This window comes from Stigmatopora argus, chromosome 19 (genome assembly GCF_051989625.1).
Source record: "Stigmatopora argus isolate UIUO_Sarg chromosome 19, RoL_Sarg_1.0, whole genome shotgun sequence".
In the NCBI taxonomy this organism is placed as follows: Eukaryota; Metazoa; Chordata; class Actinopteri; order Syngnathiformes; family Syngnathidae; genus Stigmatopora; species Stigmatopora argus.
The window spans coordinates 6881017-6901232 of record NC_135405.1 but is presented as its reverse complement, the minus strand read 5'-3'; the positions used below and the strand labels follow the sequence as shown (position 1 = coordinate 6901232).

General features: G+C 43.0%; 1 protein-coding gene across 1 annotated transcript in view; it reads right to left on the bottom strand.

The window, feature by feature from the left end:
- Positions 1–20216, bottom strand: part of syne2a (spectrin repeat containing, nuclear envelope 2a) — a 49709-nt gene that overhangs the window by 20558 nt on the left and 8935 nt on the right. Inside the window, exons 18-45 of the mRNA XM_077587923.1 lie at positions 19579–19671; positions 18976–19050; positions 18287–18646; positions 18112–18191; positions 17892–18015; positions 17730–17816; positions 17378–17527; positions 17099–17299; positions 16557–16649; positions 16173–16358; positions 15920–16090; positions 15602–15739; positions 14973–15172; positions 14092–14227; positions 13777–13959; positions 12695–12838; positions 12154–12330; positions 11811–11966; positions 11581–11730; positions 10756–10926; positions 10496–10629; positions 10179–10359; positions 8990–9172; positions 8539–8652; positions 8292–8446; positions 7981–8113; positions 7028–7122; positions 172–406 (exon numbers count right to left, since the gene is read on the bottom strand). Of these exons, the coding sequence (XP_077444049.1) occupies positions 172–406; positions 7028–7122; positions 7981–8113; positions 8292–8446; positions 8539–8652; positions 8990–9172; positions 10179–10359; positions 10496–10629; positions 10756–10926; positions 11581–11730; positions 11811–11966; positions 12154–12330; positions 12695–12838; positions 13777–13959; positions 14092–14227; positions 14973–15172; positions 15602–15739; positions 15920–16090; positions 16173–16358; positions 16557–16649; positions 17099–17299; positions 17378–17527; positions 17730–17816; positions 17892–18015; positions 18112–18191; positions 18287–18646; positions 18976–19050; positions 19579–19671 (4305 nt within the window). The remainder of the gene's footprint in view (positions 1–171; positions 407–7027; positions 7123–7980; positions 8114–8291; positions 8447–8538; positions 8653–8989; positions 9173–10178; positions 10360–10495; positions 10630–10755; positions 10927–11580; positions 11731–11810; positions 11967–12153; positions 12331–12694; positions 12839–13776; positions 13960–14091; positions 14228–14972; positions 15173–15601; positions 15740–15919; positions 16091–16172; positions 16359–16556; positions 16650–17098; positions 17300–17377; positions 17528–17729; positions 17817–17891; positions 18016–18111; positions 18192–18286; positions 18647–18975; positions 19051–19578; positions 19672–20216) is intronic.

The following is a 20216-nucleotide window of genomic DNA, read 5'->3' as shown; positions in this document are numbered from 1 at the left end:
GAGAGAGAGAGATAGAGGTTGAACGTCGATGTAATAAGTCGCTCAATAAAAATACACGATATATTGCACTTTTTTTTTCGTGTGGAAGGTACAGCACTTGACAAAATCTGTGCAATGATTTAAAACTTAAAGAAATCTCTAAAATGAAGTCAGTTTCCAAAACTAACTAACCTGGTAGCATTCTGCAAGCCGTTGCGATGTGACAGGGAAGAGAGTGAGTGAAGGCTGAGCAGAGAACAGCAGAGTTTCAGCAGTTCTCAGAGTCTTTCTCAGATGCTTCATGCCTTGTTTATAGATCCTGCACTGGTGGATCTGTTCTCTTGTTTTGGCCTGGTACTGACCAGCCAGCGACAAGGAACTGAACCATCTACCTCGCAGTTGGATCAATTGTGTCAGCTGATCAGATCTATGGCAGAAGCAAAAGCTACATTTGGTCCAGACTGCAGTGGCCACATTAAGAATATACTGTACAGCACACATTGTAGCTACTCCTTAGAGTTGCATTGGTTTGTTTTGCAGAGGAGGTGCTTAAACTTCCTTTGCTCAAGATCTACTTTTCAGGGAGACAATCTTCCACAATCTACCTTTTTTTCCCTCGGCCACCGACAAACCTCAGCAGTTACATACATAAAGGGTGATCACACTTTTTCAGCAGATCTAGCCGTATCATATAATTGCTCACACATTTGAAATGTCCAAGATCAATGTATCACTTAATGAGCAGCTGTCACAGCTCACTTATGATAGGTGAGGCTGTCATCCTGACGCATGATGGTGCGCTCATTAAAAGAGACAGATATGAGCGTTCAAAAATATATGTATAATAAATAAATTAAATAAAAATATCGATCATCCTGTGGTGTGAGTATTGCAAATGTGCATCGCAGTACAAACGAGGAATCCTTCAGGCTTAAAGGAAACAAACAGACGGATCAAATCTTACTGTCATGCAATCTACCAATAGTACTGTTCAACTTTGATTGATATTAAGCAGGTCTGATTTACAATATATGACAGGTTTTGCAATAAATGTCAGGCCCCAGACGAGATTGGTGGCTGGTTGCGCCCGCCACCCAACCACAGGCCCTGCCTCTAATGACTCGAGGGCTGCCAGGTGTGAGTCATTAGCCAGTGAGGAGTATTTAAGGCCACCTTGAACAGGACCACGCTGCGGGATCGTCTGATCTGCTCACAGTGAGGTACCCGCTTGTATTTTCTCACCTGCCCTCATTGATATACGATCGCTTGTTTTGCTCCCAGGATTCCGACTACGCTCGGCCTCCACGACCACGGATACGCCTAACGACACGCCGACGCCGTCCCCTCTGGTGCCTGGCTTTTCACTTGGATCATTCTAATAAAGATTCGGGAACCTGACTCGCAGCCCTCGCCTGCTTTGGGGTCTTCACCCCCCGTTCATAACAGCACGATCCCGCCAACATGGACCCCGCGGGCGCAGGCCAGGCCCCCTCCGACCAAGTTTCGCAGGTCGTGGAACAGCATACCCAAGCTATTGCGTACCTCTATTCTAAGGTATCGAGCATGGCTGATACCCTTGATGACATACGAGCACAACTCACTTCCTTGCCTCACTCACCAAGTGCACAGCTAACCCCCGCTGCTCCCCTGGTAACACCGATATCGCCGCCAGATGGACTTAAGGCCCCCCCACCCGCCCCCTACGGTGGAGATCTTGGCGCATGCCGGCGCTTCCTGGTTCAATGCCAGTTGGTGTTTGAACAACCAAGCCGTAACTACACCTCGGACCGAGCCAAGATCGCTTTCCTGATCGGCTGCCTTTGTGATGAGGCCCTAGCCTGGGCGAGCGCCGTATGGGAGCGGGGCTCCCACATTTGTACCTCCTACGACTTAGTTACCGCAGAGATGCGAAAGATCTTCGACCACCCGGTGGGCGGCCGGGAGGCAGCCGGGCGCTTAAGAGCCCTCAGACAAGGCGTCCGGAGCGTCGCAAGATACTCGGTCGAATTCCGCATCTTAGCCGCCGAGAGTGCCTTTAATGACTCTGCCCTCCAGGACGCATTTCTGGAGGGGCTGAATGTGGAGATGCGGGAGGAGCTGGCGATCCGAGAGGAACCAGGGTCCCTCGACGCGCTCGTGGAATTGGCCATCCGGATCGACAGCCAACTAGAGAGACGACGAGGGCAGCGGCGAGGTGACTCGCAGGTGGGCGCCATGGTTGGCCTTCGGCGCCTGCTTCCTGGTTCCCCCGCAGCGGCTGCGCCTCCTCCTCCTGTGGCGACGTCAGAACCCATGCAAATTGGTCACGCTGGAGCGTCCGGGGAGGAACGCTCGCGCGGCCGCCGGCAGGTCCTATGCTTCTATTGCGGCAAGGGGGGTCATCTCTCGCCATCATGCCCTGCCCGCCCGGTAAAAGCAAGGGCTCACCAGTAGGAAGGGAGGTCATGGTGAGCCTGGCCGTGGGGGAAGCCTCCCGTCGATTTGTTTTACCAGCATCTCTTTCCTGGGGGGGAAGAGATACCAACACCACGGCCTTGATCGACTGCGGTGCGGACGAGAGTTTTATCGACCGCTCCGTGGCCGCTAAGCTGGGCATCGGGACTCGGGTTATAGAGAGACCCCTAAGTATTACGGCACTGGATGGGCGTACCCTAGGCAGAGTGGAGCGACGGACGGACCCTGTTCTACTCCGCCTATCCGGCAATCACCAGGAGATGGCGTGCTTCTACCTCTTGGACTGCCCGGAGGCATCTATTGTTCTGGGCCTACCATGGTTAAGAGAGCACAATCCGGTGATCGACTGGGGGGGACCCAACGTGGTAGCCTGGAGCCCGGCATGCCATACCAAGTGCCTCCAGGCAGCCCACGTACCCCCAGTGTCACCGCCGAGGAGGGATGCCCCTGACCTAGCAACAGTGCCCGAGTGCTATCGGGACCTTTCACGGGTGTTTAGCGAGGACCAGGCCTCAGCACTCCCCCCACATCGCCCTTACGACTGTGCCATTGACTTATTGCCTGGTGCTTCCCTTCCCAGGCGCCGGATCTATAACATCTCCAGGCCGGAGCGGGAGGCACTGGATAACTACATCTCCCAAGCGCTGGCATCTGGACAGATTCGCCCTTCCTCCTCCCCCGTCGGGGCGGGGTTTTTTTTTGTTGACAAGAAGGACGGCTCGCTGCGCCCCTGTGTCGACTACCGGGGCCTGAATGAGATCACGGTCAGGAACGCGTACCCGTTGCCACTCATCGACTCGGCTTTTACCCCGCTACATGGTGCTTGCATTTTTACGAAATTAGACCTCCGTAATGCGTACCATCTGGTCCGAATTCGGGAGGGGGACGAATGGAAGACGGCCTTTTCCACCCCCCAGGGGCATTTCGAATATCTGGTAATGCCCTTTGGGCTCCGCAATGCCCCGGGAGTGTTCCAGTCCCTGATCAATGATGTCCTCCGGGACATGCTAAACCGATTTGTATTTGTTTACCTGGATGACATCTTGATTTTTTCACGAAGCCTCGAGGAGCATGTGCAGCAGGTGCGCCAGGTGTTGCAACGTCTCCTCGAGAACCGCCTATTCGCCAAGGCTGAGAAGTGCGAATTTCACGTCTCGGAGACCACCTTTCTGGGGTACGTGGTGGCCGCCGGGGAGATGCGGATGGATGCCAAGAAGGTGGAGGCTGTTACTCAGTGGCCCAGGCCCACGGGGAGAAGGGAGTTGCAACGTTTTTTGGGGTTCGCTAACTTCTACAGACGTTTCATCAGGAACTATAGCCGCATCGCCGCACCCCTCACAGCACTTACATCCACGAAACTCCCGTTTTGTTGGTCTGACGCAGCGGAGGCGGCGTTCAGTTACCTGAAGTCCCGTTTCACCGTTGCTCCTGTCCTCTCCCACCCCGACCCTAAGTTGCAGTTCCAGGTGGAGGTCGACGCCTCGGAGGTGGGGGTCGGCGCTGTCCTCTCCCAGCGCAAACAGGCGGATGGGAAGATGCACCCCTGCGCCTTCTTTTCCCGTAGGCTGTCTCCAGCTGAACGCAACTACGGCATTGGGGACAGGGAACTGCTCGCGGTGAAGATGGCACTGGAGGAATGGCGACACCACCTCGAGGGGGCTAGCCAGCCGTTCACGGTTCTGACTGACCACAAGAACCTGGAATATATCTGGTCGGCCCGGAGGCTAAACCCTCGCCAGGCCAGGTGGACCATGTTTTTCAGTAGATTTAATTTCACGCTTACCTATATCCCGGGTTCCAGGAATGGGAAGTCGGATGCGCTATCCCGTGTTTTTCAGTCCCCGGACACGGAGGAGGAGGAGCCCCCAACGATCCTACCTCCCTCCTGCAGGGTGGCTAGCATGAGGACGGGGCTGGAGGCCGAGGTGGTGAGGACCCAAGAACTGGAGCCAGACCCAAGAAGAGGTACACAGAAGGACCTGTATGTTCCGACTTCAATGCGTTCCAAGGTACTTGAATGGGCCCACACCTCCCGTCTGACCTGCCACCCAGGGGTTGCCCGCACACAGGCGGTATTGCGCCGACGCTTTTGGTGGCCGACATTAAGGGCAGATACGCAGTCTTTCGTATCCGCCTGCCAGGTGTGTGCACGCAACAAGTCCTCCACCAAGCCAAGCTCCGGTCTACTCCTCCCACTCCAGATTCCTAGTCGTCCCTGGTCTCATATTGCGGTCGACTTCGTTACGGGCCTTCCCAAGTCCCAGGGTAACACCACCATACTCACCATTGTCGACCGTTTTTCCAAGGCCGCCCACTTCATCGCCCTCCGAAAACTACCCTCAGCCCAGGAGACAGCCGACCTCCTCACGCAGCATGTTTTCCGCCTGCATGGAATTCCGGCCGACATCGTTTCCGACCGGGGTCCACAGTTCACTTCACATGTCTGGTCTGCCTTCTGTTCAGCCCTGAAGATCACCCCAAGCCTCTCCTCGGGATATCATCCACAGTCTAACGGTCAGTGTGAGCGCACAAATCAGCAGTTGGAGGCAGCAATTCGCTGCGCCACCCATACCGACCCGACCACTTGGAGTGAACATCTGCCCTGGATAGAATATGCCCACAATTCCCACCCTAACGCCTCCTCCAACCTATCCCCTTTCGAATGCTCCCTAGGCTACCAACCCCCCGCATTCCCTTCCCTGGAGGCGGAGATTGCCGTGCCCTCCGTCCAGGCCCACATAACCAGATGTGGCCGTATCTGGGAGAGGGCCCGGGCCGCGCTTCAGCTTGCTTCCGACCGTGCCCAAGGGCAGGCCAACCGCCACCGTGCCCCCGCACCAGCCTACGTCGTGGGTCAAGAGGTTTGGCTGTCCACCCGTGATCTTCCCTTAAAGACCAAATCCCGGAAGCTGTCTCCCCGCTTCATCGGCCCCTACAAGATCGAACGGATAATAAACCCATGTGCCGTGCGCCTCAAGCTCCCACCCCCCCTTCGCATCCACCCCACCTTCCACGTTTCCCAGATCAAGCCGGTCAAGACAAGTCCTCTGTCCCCCCCTAACCCTCCCCCACCCCCTCCGCTGATGATTGAGGGGGGCCCGGCGTTTCTGGTAGAACGGCTTTTGGACGTCCGCCGCCGGGGTCGCGGCCTACACTACCTGGTGGACTGGAAGGGATACGGTCCTGAGGAGCGCATCTGGGTTCCTGCCCGCCACATCCTCGGCAGGGACCTCATCAGGGACTTCCACCGGGAACACCCGGGGGCCCTTCGTCGCGGGCCAGGTGGCCCGCGTAGGGGGGGAGGTACTGTCAGGCCCCAGACGAGATTGGTGGCTGGTTGCGCCCGCCACCCAACCACAGGCCCTGCCTCTAATGACTCGAGGGCTGCCAGGTGTGAGTCATTAGCCAGTGAGGAGTATTTAAGGCCACCTTGAACAGGACCACGCTGCGGGATCGTCTGATCTGCTCACAGTGAGGTACCCGCTTGTATTTTCTCACCTGCCCTCATTGATATACGATCGCTTGTTTTGCTCCCAGGATTCCGACTACGCTCGGCCTCCACGACCACGGATACGCCTAACGACACGCCGACGCCGTCCCCTCTGGTGCCTGGCTTTTCACTTGGATCATTCTAATAAAGATTCGGGAACCTGACTCGCAGCCCTCGCCTGCTTTGGGGTCTTCACCCCCCGTTCATAACAATAAAGAGTTCAACACTATGAATTTATTTGTTTCATTAAAAAAATATATACGTAAAATACAAATGAAGCAACGACCAACGTCATACACGCCGGCAATAGTTCTTTCAACCACTTTCCAAATCAGCATAAAACCACCAGGATTTCATGACTATTAACAGTCTTTGGCACTTCAAACAAGCAGATGAGGAAAAAAACATTCCCTTAGACCTCACTGATAATCCTTGGGCTGTCCAAGTATCAAGAGACCACAAACAGGATTTATAGAGGGATCAAGGAGAGGGACATTTAGCTCTTCCAACAGCGGAAACATCTGCATATTATTACACTTTATCACAATGTGTGTATCCAGTGTCTCATACCCGACAAGCAAAAAAATGAAATGCAGCTGGGAAGTTCACTTTATTGATGATGCTGTCTGACCCCACAAATGCAAGATTGGGTGATTGACAAGCCTGCAGCTTTTCTGTACCAAACTGTACTGACTGCTAATGGAAGATAATTTTTGGGTGTCAAACAAAAGCTGCTTTTGCAGGTGTTGTGATACTAGAATCAATAGAAACTGATTTCTTAGACAGGGAGATTCCCCAATCTATTCAATGCAAAAAAACACAGATAAACATACATACCACTGTGTATGTAAATCATAAATGAGCTGTGACAGCAGCTTATTAAATACACTGAGATACACTTGGTCATATATTTGTTTGATGATCTTTCGGTTAGCTTCCTTTCATGGTGATGTAATGACATCATTTTCCCCCAGTTATGTAAAAGAATCTTAAATTAAAAATTATATCCTGATCATCACCCAAAAAAACTGGTTCTTTTTTGGCCCCTCTTTAAAATGTTTTGTAAAACAACTGTTTAAAGTTAAAAATAATTTTACCACATACTTTGGCTCTGTTGTTTGCTTTTCCATAGACTTCAATGCGTTGCAGAGCAGACTTTGAAGAAGCTCTTGTCCAGTAATCACGTCAATCAGATGCCTCTTATTGGGCGAGAAAAACCAATTAGGTATAATAACATAATTACATGGGATAAAAATACCAAAAATATATTTTGAATGTAGAAGATTCACTGGTGCATTAAAAATAATTTTATGTTTGGAGTGGTGATTCATCTGCAGTTGTTGAATGAACATATACATACATAAATACACATTTTGGAAAAATAGGGTTATATGTATGTATATATATATATATATATATATATATATATATATATATATATATATATATATATATATATATGTTATATATATTATATATATGTGTGTATATATATATATGTTTATATATATACACATACACACATACATACATACATACATATACACATTATTTTACATTTAGAAATGGGAAAAGAGCTTTTATTACCCTTTTGTACCTTTAAGATACACTAAGCAATTTGACAGTCACCTCCCACGCCTCCAGGTTACACAATCTAGAGCACAAGTGTCAAAGTGGTGGCCCGGGGGCCAAATCTGGGCCGCCGCATCATTTTGTGTGGCCCGAGAAAGTAAATGATGAGTGCCAACTTTCTGTTTTATGATGAAATTCAAATGAAGATTGTAGATGATTTCCTGTGTTTCCTCATTTTAAATCAATAATTGCAAAAAATTGTACTAATTTGAATGTCCAAAAATGATCTATCGATTAGCACGATCGAGAAAGCTGTCAATTTATTAATCGATTAATTTTGGCAGCCTAGTTGGAAGACATAACGGCCCTCCGGATGTAATCGAAACTACCATGTGGCCCGCGACAAAAAATGAGTTTGACTCCCCTCATTTAGAGCAACTGGGAGTTCAATATTTTACTTAAGATATTACTTTGCACAGAACTACCTGCTGGACTGCAAGTATCTCTTGGACGTTTGATCCCTTTGGAAGTTCGGACGCTAGCATTTCCAGAATAAATGTTAGCTCCTGCAACTTGAGGTGAAAGTCTTGCTTCTGCTGCAGTTCACGCTGCAGATTTCTGAAGAAAAAAAGAAAAAAATACAGCATTCATTCAAATAAAAAAGGAATAGAATTTTTGGGCTAAAAAGGTATTTTAGAGCGTTGAATGACACTCCTTATAATTCTTTTCTACCCTATTGGTTCTATTCTCCACATGCTGATCTCATTTCACTGTTACTCTGATTAAAAATTCTCACCTGTACAAAAATGACATAAGATTCACACAGTGGGTCCATTTTTTGCTGAGCTTGTGCAGTGTGTCTTTCCCCTGCTTGTCAATGATCACATAGCCGCTCATCTCGCTGACATCAACCAGTGATGGAAGTAATTCAATTAATTTCAAGAGCTCTTGCTATTTATCCAAGAAATAAAACAGAGCCCATGATTGGATCATCTTGTAGAGAAAACTTTAATAGCAACTATTGCTCACATACTCAAACCAACCTTCACACTGTCTTTGTCATTCATGTTAGACTTCTCTCCATGCAGTATATTTTGGATCTGCTGCTCGAGGGCTTCCAGCTGCGTGTGAAATAGTGTGTAGTTTCCTAAATCTTCCTGAAGAAAGAAATGGGACAGAGTTATTAGCACATCTGTCTCACTGTCAAGATGTTCTGTGTGCAAATCTCATCCAGGGTGTTGGTTTTCTTTCGAATTCCAGAAAATACACATATTTGCTTAATTGACCTTTTTTTGTGTGTGCCAGTGTATGAGTTTGAATGATAGTTTCTTTTTCTTTGCCTTACGAATGACTGGCGACTCTTATTTAAGTCTGTACATTTCTTTCAGAAATGTTAACGTCAAACCAAGTTGTCTATATGGTCACAATCCAATGATTTTGCCTTTTCCATTTCATTTATCTGGTTTACAATTAATCTTGTGCTGTAGACAATACCTGAAGACTTTTCTTTGCTTCTGACATCACTCGGTTTAGCCGGTGGACCTCAAGTGGCAGGCTCATGTTCTCCAATTGGACCACATTTTGGGCCAGTGGTTTGAGACATCCAATGAGAGGCTTTGACAGGGCCAGCACATTCTCCACGCTGTTTTGCAGATCTTCCGCCAAATTCTGAAGTTTCTTTGGATTTATGAAGCAAGGTCAAGAGATGCGATGATCAATTACAGAAGAAAAAAAATCTTGTAATGAAATTGATTGATGACACTAGCGAGTAGGTACGCTTGATTATTAAGTTAATGATCAAAACATTTACAAACAGGTTTAAATTAACCTCCTAAATAACAGAAAACATTGTTTGTCTATGTTTGAGAAGGGATGTGGAAAATGTTCAAGTTTGAACCCTCCGCCCCTCAATCTTGTTTTTCAAAACAACCTCTAATGCACCATGTGGAAAATACAAAATGAGGTGAACCAATGCTGCACAGCAAAAGAGGCATAACAGTCATGAGTTCATCTTCTGAATCAATAAAAGGTACACGATGAGTCAAGCATGTAATTCAATTATTCTTTAGAACTAAATGACAGAAAAAGAAATGAAGATATGGTCTAATAGTTAAAATAAATTGATTGCACTCTGTGACCATGCATGCACGTTTGGTAAAAAAAAATAAAAATTAAAAAAGGGCAGTTTTTGTAACACTGTTTTCTGGTCTGAATATTACTCTAAAAATCCTCCAGTTAATAAAAACAATTTAGGTCAGGGGTGTCAGACTCGGGTTGATTCGCGGGCCGCGTTAACGTCAACTCGATTTCATGTGGGCCGGACCATTTTAGATATATTTAGATTTTTTTTATATAAATGGATTAAAAGCCCTGAATATTCAGTTTTTATAGATCTAAAACAATGTTTATTTTAGCTTTTTTTATATATTTTTAGATTTTACAAAATGATTTTTGAACTAAAAACACAGAAAAAAAGATTAAAAAATTACAATTATTGATTTGAAAGGGGGAAAAGCAGGAAATTTTATATACATCTACACTCTTCATTTTAATTTGATCCTAAAACAGAAAGTCGGCACTCATGATTTACTTTCCCGGGCCACACAAAATGATGCGGCGGGCCAGATTTTGCCCCCGGGCCGCCACTTTGACACCATGATTTAGGTGGACCACATGAACTAACCTCCACTGAGTGGATAGTGGCTTGTGGTTCCTGTTGGAGTGAAGAGGAGGAGAACTGACACCAAAGGTGTTCCAGCTGAAGAGAACTGCTATCAAAGGCCTGATTATACTTCTGCCAGAGGATAAAAGTCTCGTCACTTTTCCTGTGTTCCTCCTTTAATTTTTTCATCATGTCCTCCCACCTGGAATTGGATGAAGTAACTTTGAATTTATACCTTATAGTCAACTCTCAAGTCCTACTCCTTTGGACAACACAATGCTCACCCCCCCAAAAAAACCTTAAACATTACAAAAAGAATATTTGATTGTATCACTGACCGCTTTCGCTCCTGTTCTATTCGATCATTCAGTGACTGGCTTGTTTCCGCATCAAGAGTCTTCAAGAGAATCTGAAAGGATTTGCTGATGTCTGTCCAAACATTCTTGACTTGTTTACCCATCTCCTGGAGTTGCTTTTGCACAAAATACAGTTTTTTTTCATATAGCGAATGGCCAATTAATCACAAAACATTTGGAAATTCACCTTTTATTTGGTGTGATTAAAACATTCACAAATACAATAGACTTATAGGGCTCACCTGGAGAAGCTCCAAATAATCTTCCGTGAGCTTAAGTGAAAACAAGGTTCCTCTGTGAAGCGTCATGGTACAGAGAACCCTGGTAGTATACAGAGAAACCTCCTGTATAGATTTGTCTAAACAGGACCATTCCTTTACAACATTCTGTAGCACAGGTTTCAAAGCTTGGATCTGTGAAGCCAAACAAAACCAAATGGGTGAATATATTTCAGTCCTTAATTTCTGTCAAAAAATGCTTTCTAAAGTGAGTGCTTGGTCTAATCGTGCAACAATAATTTTACCATGTAATGACCCAGTTGGAATAGTGGCAAAACATAATTACAGTTACAGTTCAGCAGCAGTTATAATTGTGTTGTTGCTTGTCTGAGAAATGCGTATGGTAGTCATACTAATCATTTAATTTTACGTGCACTCTCCCAGCCTGTTAAGTTTGGTTCATCGCTTTAGATATTTGAATCATTCATTTATTTTCTGAAATGCTTATCTTCACGAGGGTTGCAGAGGTGCCGGAGACTATCCACAGCCAACAACAGGCACTAGGTAAGGTACACCTCAAATTGGTTGACAGCCAATCGCGTGGCAGAAGGGGACTAACAACCATGCGTGTACAGCTTGGGACAATTTGAGTGATCAATCAGGCTACCATGCATGTTTTACAGATGTGGGAGGAAACCGGAGTACCTGGAGAGAAGCCACGCAGGCAAGGGGGGAAAACAAAACTCTACACAGGTAGTCCGGAACGCAACAGGGATGGAACTCTCAATCTCCGAACTGTGAGGCGGACGTGCTAACGACTGATTATTACCATTTATGCTCAATTTCTACCTGCTGACTTAGTTCCTCACAAGCAAGACTGGCAGTCTCTGCCTCCTCACAAAAAGCGACATCACACGGATGCTCCTTTTCAACAAAAATCTTTGTGGTTTTCACCGCCCGCAAAGCTTCGGCCACAAGCGTTATCCTTTCAACAACAGCCTGGAGGAAACAATCCAAGAATATCATGGCAGAAAACATGACACACACACATCATCTGTAACCACATCACATTTACATACCTCCCACTCTTGAAGAACTTTTTGAATCTGTGTTTGACTGGTAAGATGTTTCCACTGGTTAATTTGCTTTTTCTGCCGTTCAATTGAGAGACGGAGATTCTTCAACTTTTTTTCCCTGGCACGACAGGTGTAATGGAGCTCTTGATCACCATTAATCTGCAAAGGAGATCAATGATGTAAAACATAAAATTATTGAAATAATAAGTAATATTGAATCACAAATTACTGTAAATCCCTCACTATTAACAGGCTTAAAAAGGCATCACTATTCAGTACAAAAGAGTATATGTATTTATGTAAATGTTGCAAAGTATGATAAAGCTTTCAGAGGGGGGAAAAAGACCTGATTCTCCAGCGCCCCCTGCAGCTGAAGCCACCGTTCCCTGAGGGCACCAATTTGCTCCCCACACATTATCCGTTCGGCTCGAAGATTCTGCACATCCACTCCCATTACTTCTGGACGTATTTGCGAGAGAAATTCCAGAAGAGGCTGTCCGTTGACCAAAGACATCTTTAATGCCTATACGAAGAAGAAAAAAAATATCAGTGGAATTAGAAATATTACATTCAGTTAAGTAAAGTCAGAAAATATCCCATCAGAAAAGTTCCATTGGAAGACTTTTGACTAAGCATCACTTGATCAAATGTATTTGTACATTGAACATTTCACGCTTGATTGCATCGGATGTGATTTCAGAATTTTGGGGAGGTGATGCTTCCACTCCTTATTTAAAAAGATGAGATATCTGCACATTTTCAACGCTTAGTCACAAAACATCTACTAGTGCTGCTTGTTGGAAATGGTTAGAAGGATAGGACCATAAATTAACATTTTTATTGTAAACTGGAGCAACGTGTCAAGGAGCTAGAGGTGCTACGTGTACCTGATAATACTGCAGGGTTTTCATGATATGAGCAGCATCTGTGGCCTTGTGGACTTTTTCTATCTCCTTTTCCAGTTGGACCTCCTGCTTCTCGAGCCAATCCGCTAAGTAAGCCAGCAGTTGCATCGGTGGCCACGTCAGCTTCTGTTTACACAAGCGGCAGACACTTATTAAAATCGGCTCATCGTTTGGTTTAAATCGGTATGTAATCAAGTGTTGAATAGATGGGTTTATAGTGGCTGGTGATAAATGGTCGCTAAAAATGAAAGGTTTCCTCCCACTTGGACTTTACGCTTAATATGTGACTGAAGGGATTTGGACTCCCAAGGCTGGAGGAGATCACCAAAACCCTCATTATTTTTGATGAACTGCAGCCTTTCAATGTCCTTCAATGAAGAACATTCAGTCACTTCAGGCATGTTAACAGAGTTCACTCATAATACATCAGCATCAGCATGGCAGATTTGCTGCTCCGCCAACTGGGACCAATTTCGAGTTTAGTGTTTTGCCAAAGGACACATCAACAGTAGGAGGCTGAATTCTAACTAACTATTATGTACACGCTAAGCCAGGGTTGTCAGACTCGGGTTGGTTCGCGGGCCGCTTAAACGTCAACTTGATTTCACGTTGGCCGGACCATTTTAGATATAATATTTCATTTTTTTTTAAATAAATGGATTAAAAGAACTGGATTAAAAGCCCTGAATATTCAGTTTTTTATTGATCTAAAACAATATTTATTTTAGCTTTTTATATATATTTTTAGATTTTACAAAATGATTTTTGAACTAAAAACACAGAAAAAAAGGATTAAAAAATTACAATTATTGATTTAAAAGGGGGAAAATCAGGACATTTAATATACATCTATACTCTTCATTTTAATTTGATCCTAAAACAGAAAGTCGGCACTCATGATTTACTTTCCCGGGCCACACAAAATGATGCGACGGGCCAGATTTGGCCCCCGGGCCACCACTTTGACACATGTGCTCTAAGCATTTACTATATAATGGTAGTATGAGTAGGAAAGTGGAAAGTGAATATTCTGTAACGTTATGTTTACGTGCAGTCCTATGCACCTGTTGTAGCTGGTTTTGTATATTTTCCAGGTCAGAGGTCAGCTTGCACCAGCTATTCTCCAGCTCTGTGAGACCCCCTCTCAGTCCAGGACATTCCATTTCCCTCATATGAAGAAGTCGAGTGGCTTCTCTGGAGGTGGATTCCTTGAGGACAGACATGCTTTCCATCTCAAAAGAGAAATCCTACCGGACAGGAAAATCATCTCAGGAAAATCACGTTATAAATTTGACAATAGAAAAATGACTGCACAATTGACCTCTTTACTAGTAACTCTCGTCAGACATCGATTTACTTGTTAGTGACTGGAGTCTTACCAAAAGCTCTATCAGTCTCCTGCAAACATCCTCCTGATTCAAAAGTGAGGCATCAGTATTCGGTTCTGACCAGATTGTCAGGCGTTTATTGGCGTCAAGGACCCATTCACTGACACAGGCAAAGTCTGTCTGGAATCTGTGGGGAGTACAAATAGAACACATAGGCAGTTCAGTTAGTGAAGCGGAACATGACTCGGTTCTCTAAGTGGGAGAGGAGGAAAGAGGCTTCGATCCAATACTGATAACAAGACCTTCTTTTAACTCTCTGTGATACTATGCATGCTCTACATAAATCTTCTAGATACAATGTGATTAAAGAAAGGAACAAAGCAATGCACAAGTGTAAAAAAAACATGTTGAAGTTGGTACCAGTTTGTTATTGTTGCCAGGTTAAAAAAAAGTGCCATGTTCCCATAAAATATCAGAACCAGGTCAGTCAAATATTTTAAATATACTTCTGCATTATACTATTGGGTATTCCAACCTCTACCTTTAGTTTGTTTCGAGTTCAAATGTTGCCCTCGTGTTTGTGCAGGTTTTTTTTGTTTAACCAGTGCTTCGACCAAGATTTACCCACTTTAAGGAACTTGCTCTAGGGAACCTATGGCTTGAGAGCCATATGTGGCTTTTTGATGGTTGCATATGGCTCTCCGCTAACCTGTGATGTAAAATATGGAAACCGCTGGTGAGAGAACTGAGTCCCGAACGCACAAATAGGAACATCACGTCAGCACTGTGGCGCCGACACTATCTCTTTAGTCATAATTTGAAAATATGAATTGTTTATGATTCTCTCTGTCAAAAAGGTCCCCTGTTCTCGGATATGAATTGTTGAAAAACATAACTACAACAGCAGAACTGTGTATTGTCAGCAAGCCCACCTGACCCGGCTTTCCCAGATGTCACTCCAGTGCTGAACCTTCTCCTCCACACGGCTGCGAATCCTTCGCCATCGCAACTCTAGAGCACCTCCTGCCTGTCTGGCTGAGGTTGCAAACGAAGGATCTGTCTGCAAAACACATCCCTGATCTACGAGCAGTCCCAAGGCAGCTCTGCTCGCTTCCACTTCGACCAAAGTTTGCTGATTGAGAAAGAGAATCAACAGCAATCTTAGCCAACAGCTTCTACCGATCAGCACTTTAAATAGATACTAAGGCCAACTGCTGGCATGTTCAGCTGATCGTAAAACTGCAGGACAGCAAGGCAGCAGTGGAAATAATTTTGTGAATTTACAGTATCACGGTAATCACTTAATGATCATAGAAGTAAAACATGAGAAAAACAAGCATGGGGGAAAAAACTAATCGAACAAGCACTATAAAATTGTCAAAAATATGTCAAGGACATAATTGGTTGGCCAATCCTCCTTTTCATGAGATCAGTTTGCCGAAGCTATTTTTGTCCTGTGTCCCAGATGAAAAAGTCCTGACCTAATTTTTAAATTGGGACACTAATCACATGGTCATTCTACCACGGTATAACTATGGGTCCTCCTTAGGTGCTCACTTACTTGAGAAGTACGTAAACATTGTTGTAAATGGGAGTCTTCTTCATCCTTTCCCTCTGCTTCTGCTCTGCTGATGCAGACTTCAACATTGTCTAGCAGTCTAACCAGCCCACTGCTATTAACCTCCCAGCGGGTCCAATCCTGCAGGAAGTGAACATTTATTTTGACATTTAATAAGATTCCCTCAGCAATGAGATAAGAGACAATGAGGGGAAAATGATGATGGGATTCACATACATTTATATTCAAGGACATTCTTAGCTGCTTAATCGTTTCCAATGTGTGACTTTATATATTGCATATTCTTAGAAAATAACAGACCTGCATCCTAAATTTTGATGCCTCTTCCTGTTGTAGCATCTGTTGTAGCAAGGCTTTCCCCCTAACATCCAGCTGTGCCTGCTCATCATGTTGAGCCTGGAGTATCTCTGGCTTTCGATGGAATAGATATCGTATAAAAGCCAGGTGAGCTCCCAGTACTTGCTGGAACTTCTAGATTAAGTAGATTTTAATTGAAGATGGTTAATATCATATAGCTGGTAGACTGTGACACAATATTATTTTTAACACACACCTTGTCTGCATGGAGAGTACTGTGTAGATGGATAATGTTTTGAATAGGTCTCGCCTTCCTCTCAGCCATGCATTCTTCACCAAGATCCAGAAGACTACTTAACCCATGAAGCAAGGATTCAGTTGCTTTCTGTAACATGGTCTTTTCTACTGATCTCTCTCTTGCATGCCTTCCGAGCACACACTGCTGAGACAAAGATTAGTGTGATTTTATTTTGAAAAAACACATCCATGAGGTAACAGTAGTTTGTTTTACTGCGAGAATACAGAGAAAAGTACTAGTTCCAATATATCACACAATCTATTCTTAATTTATTCTGAATACATTATAAAATGTGTCATACCAAAACTATTACAAAGCGATGTAAAAATCCCATAACATTACCTCCAACAAAGAAGCTTCCTTTTGATATGGCACAATTTCATGATGCTCCAGCTGAATCCTCCCCATAAAACAAAGCTGAGTGGAGAATAATTCCTGAGTGAAAAAAGATGTGTTCATTGTATCTGGTGCTTATATAGATTTTGTAAGCCCTTGCTCAATGCATTTATGGATTTCAAGCTGTATGACTAGATACAAGCAGATAATGATCACCATCATAATGAAGACATTTGCATCACAAAAACCTACAAAAATATGCTATATGCACAAATATAACACAATGTTTCAAATTTAGAATTTTCAATCACATTATTTTACTAATTGCCACTACCAAATCAATCAGAATTGTTAAACTCCACCGTAACACACATTTAAAGAAGTAATAATATTTTTCAATATTGCATTTGACATTTTAGTATACCAACTGTAAAATACGTCTTAAAAATCTTCAATTATTAGGCAACGCAATTGTTAATTATCTATAAAATGTCACAAAGACTTAGAATATAAGCAAACACAATGGAGATCTGTGAGGTATAGTCTACCTTATGTTGGCTATTAACATCCAGAAGGTCAGAGGAGGGATCACTGAAAGAATTGATGACCGACAAAACCGTTTTCAGACTTTTCTGCAGGAGTGTTAAGCAACTCAATGCGTCTGGTTCATCATTTTGAAGTACAGGGCTGATCTTTGACTCCACATCATGCAGCAAGTTGGCCAGAGTCACCAGCTCAAATGATATACACTACACAGGGATTGAAGATGGAGTCATATAGGGCAGCTATGAGTGAGACGTTCAAAATTTAGACTCATTGTTATTCACTTCATGCTGTAATATCCTTAGCTGGTTCTGTTTGTCCCCAAGACCTCCAGGAGTCGAGAGAAAGTCTGTCAAAGCATCCAGGCATCGAAGAACTTCCCATGTGATCAAGTATAGCCGTTCCTTTAAGTCTGGATCATCTGGAGAAGTCACCTAAGAATCAGCACATTGTCATCATAAAACTGGTGAAGAAGAAACAATGCATTTCTGCTAAATTAGATACAGAACTGTGATTTAAATATCAATGATACAACTTAGGCCCTTAAAGATACGCCTGCAAAGTCTAAATTTGTATATAAATCCAATACATCTTGTGTACACTGTGTGAATCTGACTTTGAGACTGATGGACATACTATTTTACTCAGCATTGTGATGGACTCATTTGCATGCTGGAGAACAGCTGAAGTTGACCCAGTTGACACCATTTCTCCTTCTGGAACCTGAATAGAAATGTAGGTATCAAAAAAGTGATGATTTTCATTTTACAGTGGGATCCATTTGAAATAAAGTTCAACCTTTGCAACCTTGCCATAAGTAATTTGATGCTCTTGTTGAAATATTTGTAGCGTCTCCAACTTCTGGGAGACTTTGAGGTGAAGCAGGCTCCACTGTTGCTGGTCTGTGCCATCTTTGCTGGGCCTGGCCAAGGTTAAATGGAGATGATGGATTAATGTTGACTGCAACATTTGTTATAGTTTGAAATGTATTGTATTTGTATCACAAATGAGGTTTTACATGCTATACACCGCTGAAGGATTGAAGTCATTTTGTTCTTCTCCCTCCTTGCAATCACTGATAGTCAGTCCACTTTGGTCCTTTAAATCAAAGAATAATGTAAAGAAAAAAAAGTTTAAATTAATACATGACAGTAATGTGTCAAATTTTAAATAATATATTTTCTACTACTTACTTTGTCTGAATTGGTAGCCATAGATTGTCTTGTTGCTGTGACTATAGTAACAGGGTTAATGAGAGGCACGGCAGCCTGATTAGGTATTATTTTGGTGATTGGGGGACATATGTCAGAAATTTGAAGTGTAGAGGCCACGACTGATGTAAAGTCGCCATTGTCAGGTGCCATCATTTTGACTCCATCTCCTTCACCACTATCAGCTTCTGCATCTACTAGTTTGGTTTCTGGCTTTATTATTGCATATTGAGCAATTACTTGGCCTAACATCTTGGAATCACCGCCAGATAATTCAATATTACTTGAACTTGTCTCTACTTCAGAATCTGCCTGGGCAGAAATTTTGGCAGTCGCCAAGACCTAAAACAAAAACACAATTCATCTCTCAGTGAGTCAGTCTAAGGCACAAATATTAGGATCGAACAACTTTGAAATGCCACAAAAATATTGAAAAAAAAAACTCGGAAATCTGAGATCATCGTGGCATTGACATTCAATTTGCAAGCCAATTGCTTTAAAATAAACTTTTTTTTAAACACAATATAAAACCATTCAGCTTTTACATGCATTATGTGGCTAGGCTCTCCCCATAAAACAAAACCATATGAAATGCAGAGGTATCTTTTGCAAAACTATTTAATGTTGAATGGCTTAAGAACCATTGTGTACGCAATTAAAGGATTATTTACCTTGGCGTCAGAAAGTCCCTCCATATCAGTTATGTCATTGCGTTGCGCCTCTGAATAGAGTGTATCCTCTGGTTCCTAACACACAAAACATGAGTCTTCAACAGCTGCTTTTGACAGAGGAAAGAGACCACTCACTGCCTGATAACAAAATGTGTACGTTAGTTGAATTACCAGAAATAATAGAAAAACTAAAATTATTTCTAATAAAACCGCATGTGAATAAAAAAATGTAAACTATGGGAGGTTTATTAGAAATATTAAAAAATATTGTTGGGTTTCATTGAAAAATTTAGCGAATTGGGATGTAGCCTACCAGAATGTATCAAAAATTGGGCTCAATCACGTCAATTTCTGAAGAATGGAATTGGCTTTTTAACTTGTTTTGTTATGGCAGTTAATGAACCATAGGTAGGTATAATGGAAATATATATATATATATATATATATATATATATATATATATATATATATATATATATATATATATATATGTATATGTATATATATATATATATATATATATATATATATATATATATATATATATATATATATATTATTTTTTTTTTTTTTTTGGGAATAAAACCCAAATGAAAATGTTACCTCAGGAATACTAGATGTTAGTGTGTCAGAGGATGACGAATGACAGCTCTCATCATCTAGATCGTCTTCTGAATTTGAGTCTTCACAATCCTCCTAGTTTAGGAAATAATAGTAAAGTAAATAGAATTAATTATTTGTTTATTTATTTGGGGGGTCAGCTTAATTAAGAATGTTTATTGACACAATGTTTGTTATGTATTGTATATTATGATGAAATAAGCATGCAATTGGCATGCAGCTGGCTTGCTGAGTGCATATTGAGGATTAGTTAAACCGGATGATATTAATATAGTTCTCGAGTTCTTCATTCAAATTTAGGACCCAATTTTAATTGTTCAACATTAGGTTTAGTTTCATTAACCTTGACCATGTAGTTTGTCATATAGCTTGTCATAGTTTGTCATAAGGCATTTGTCCAAAGTTTCCTATGTCCAAATTTTCTAAAAATCCCAATAAAAAAAACTGTTATTTGCCCCTAACCCCCTCATTGTTCTGTTATTTATTTATTTATTTTACAAATAATTTAGCAATATAAAGTGTCAAAATGGCTTCCTTTATTTCGGGATGCAATGTTAATGCTATTTTCTGGTGAATTAAAAAAAATATGTTTATCAAGGTACAAAGATTTGCCAGTCCTT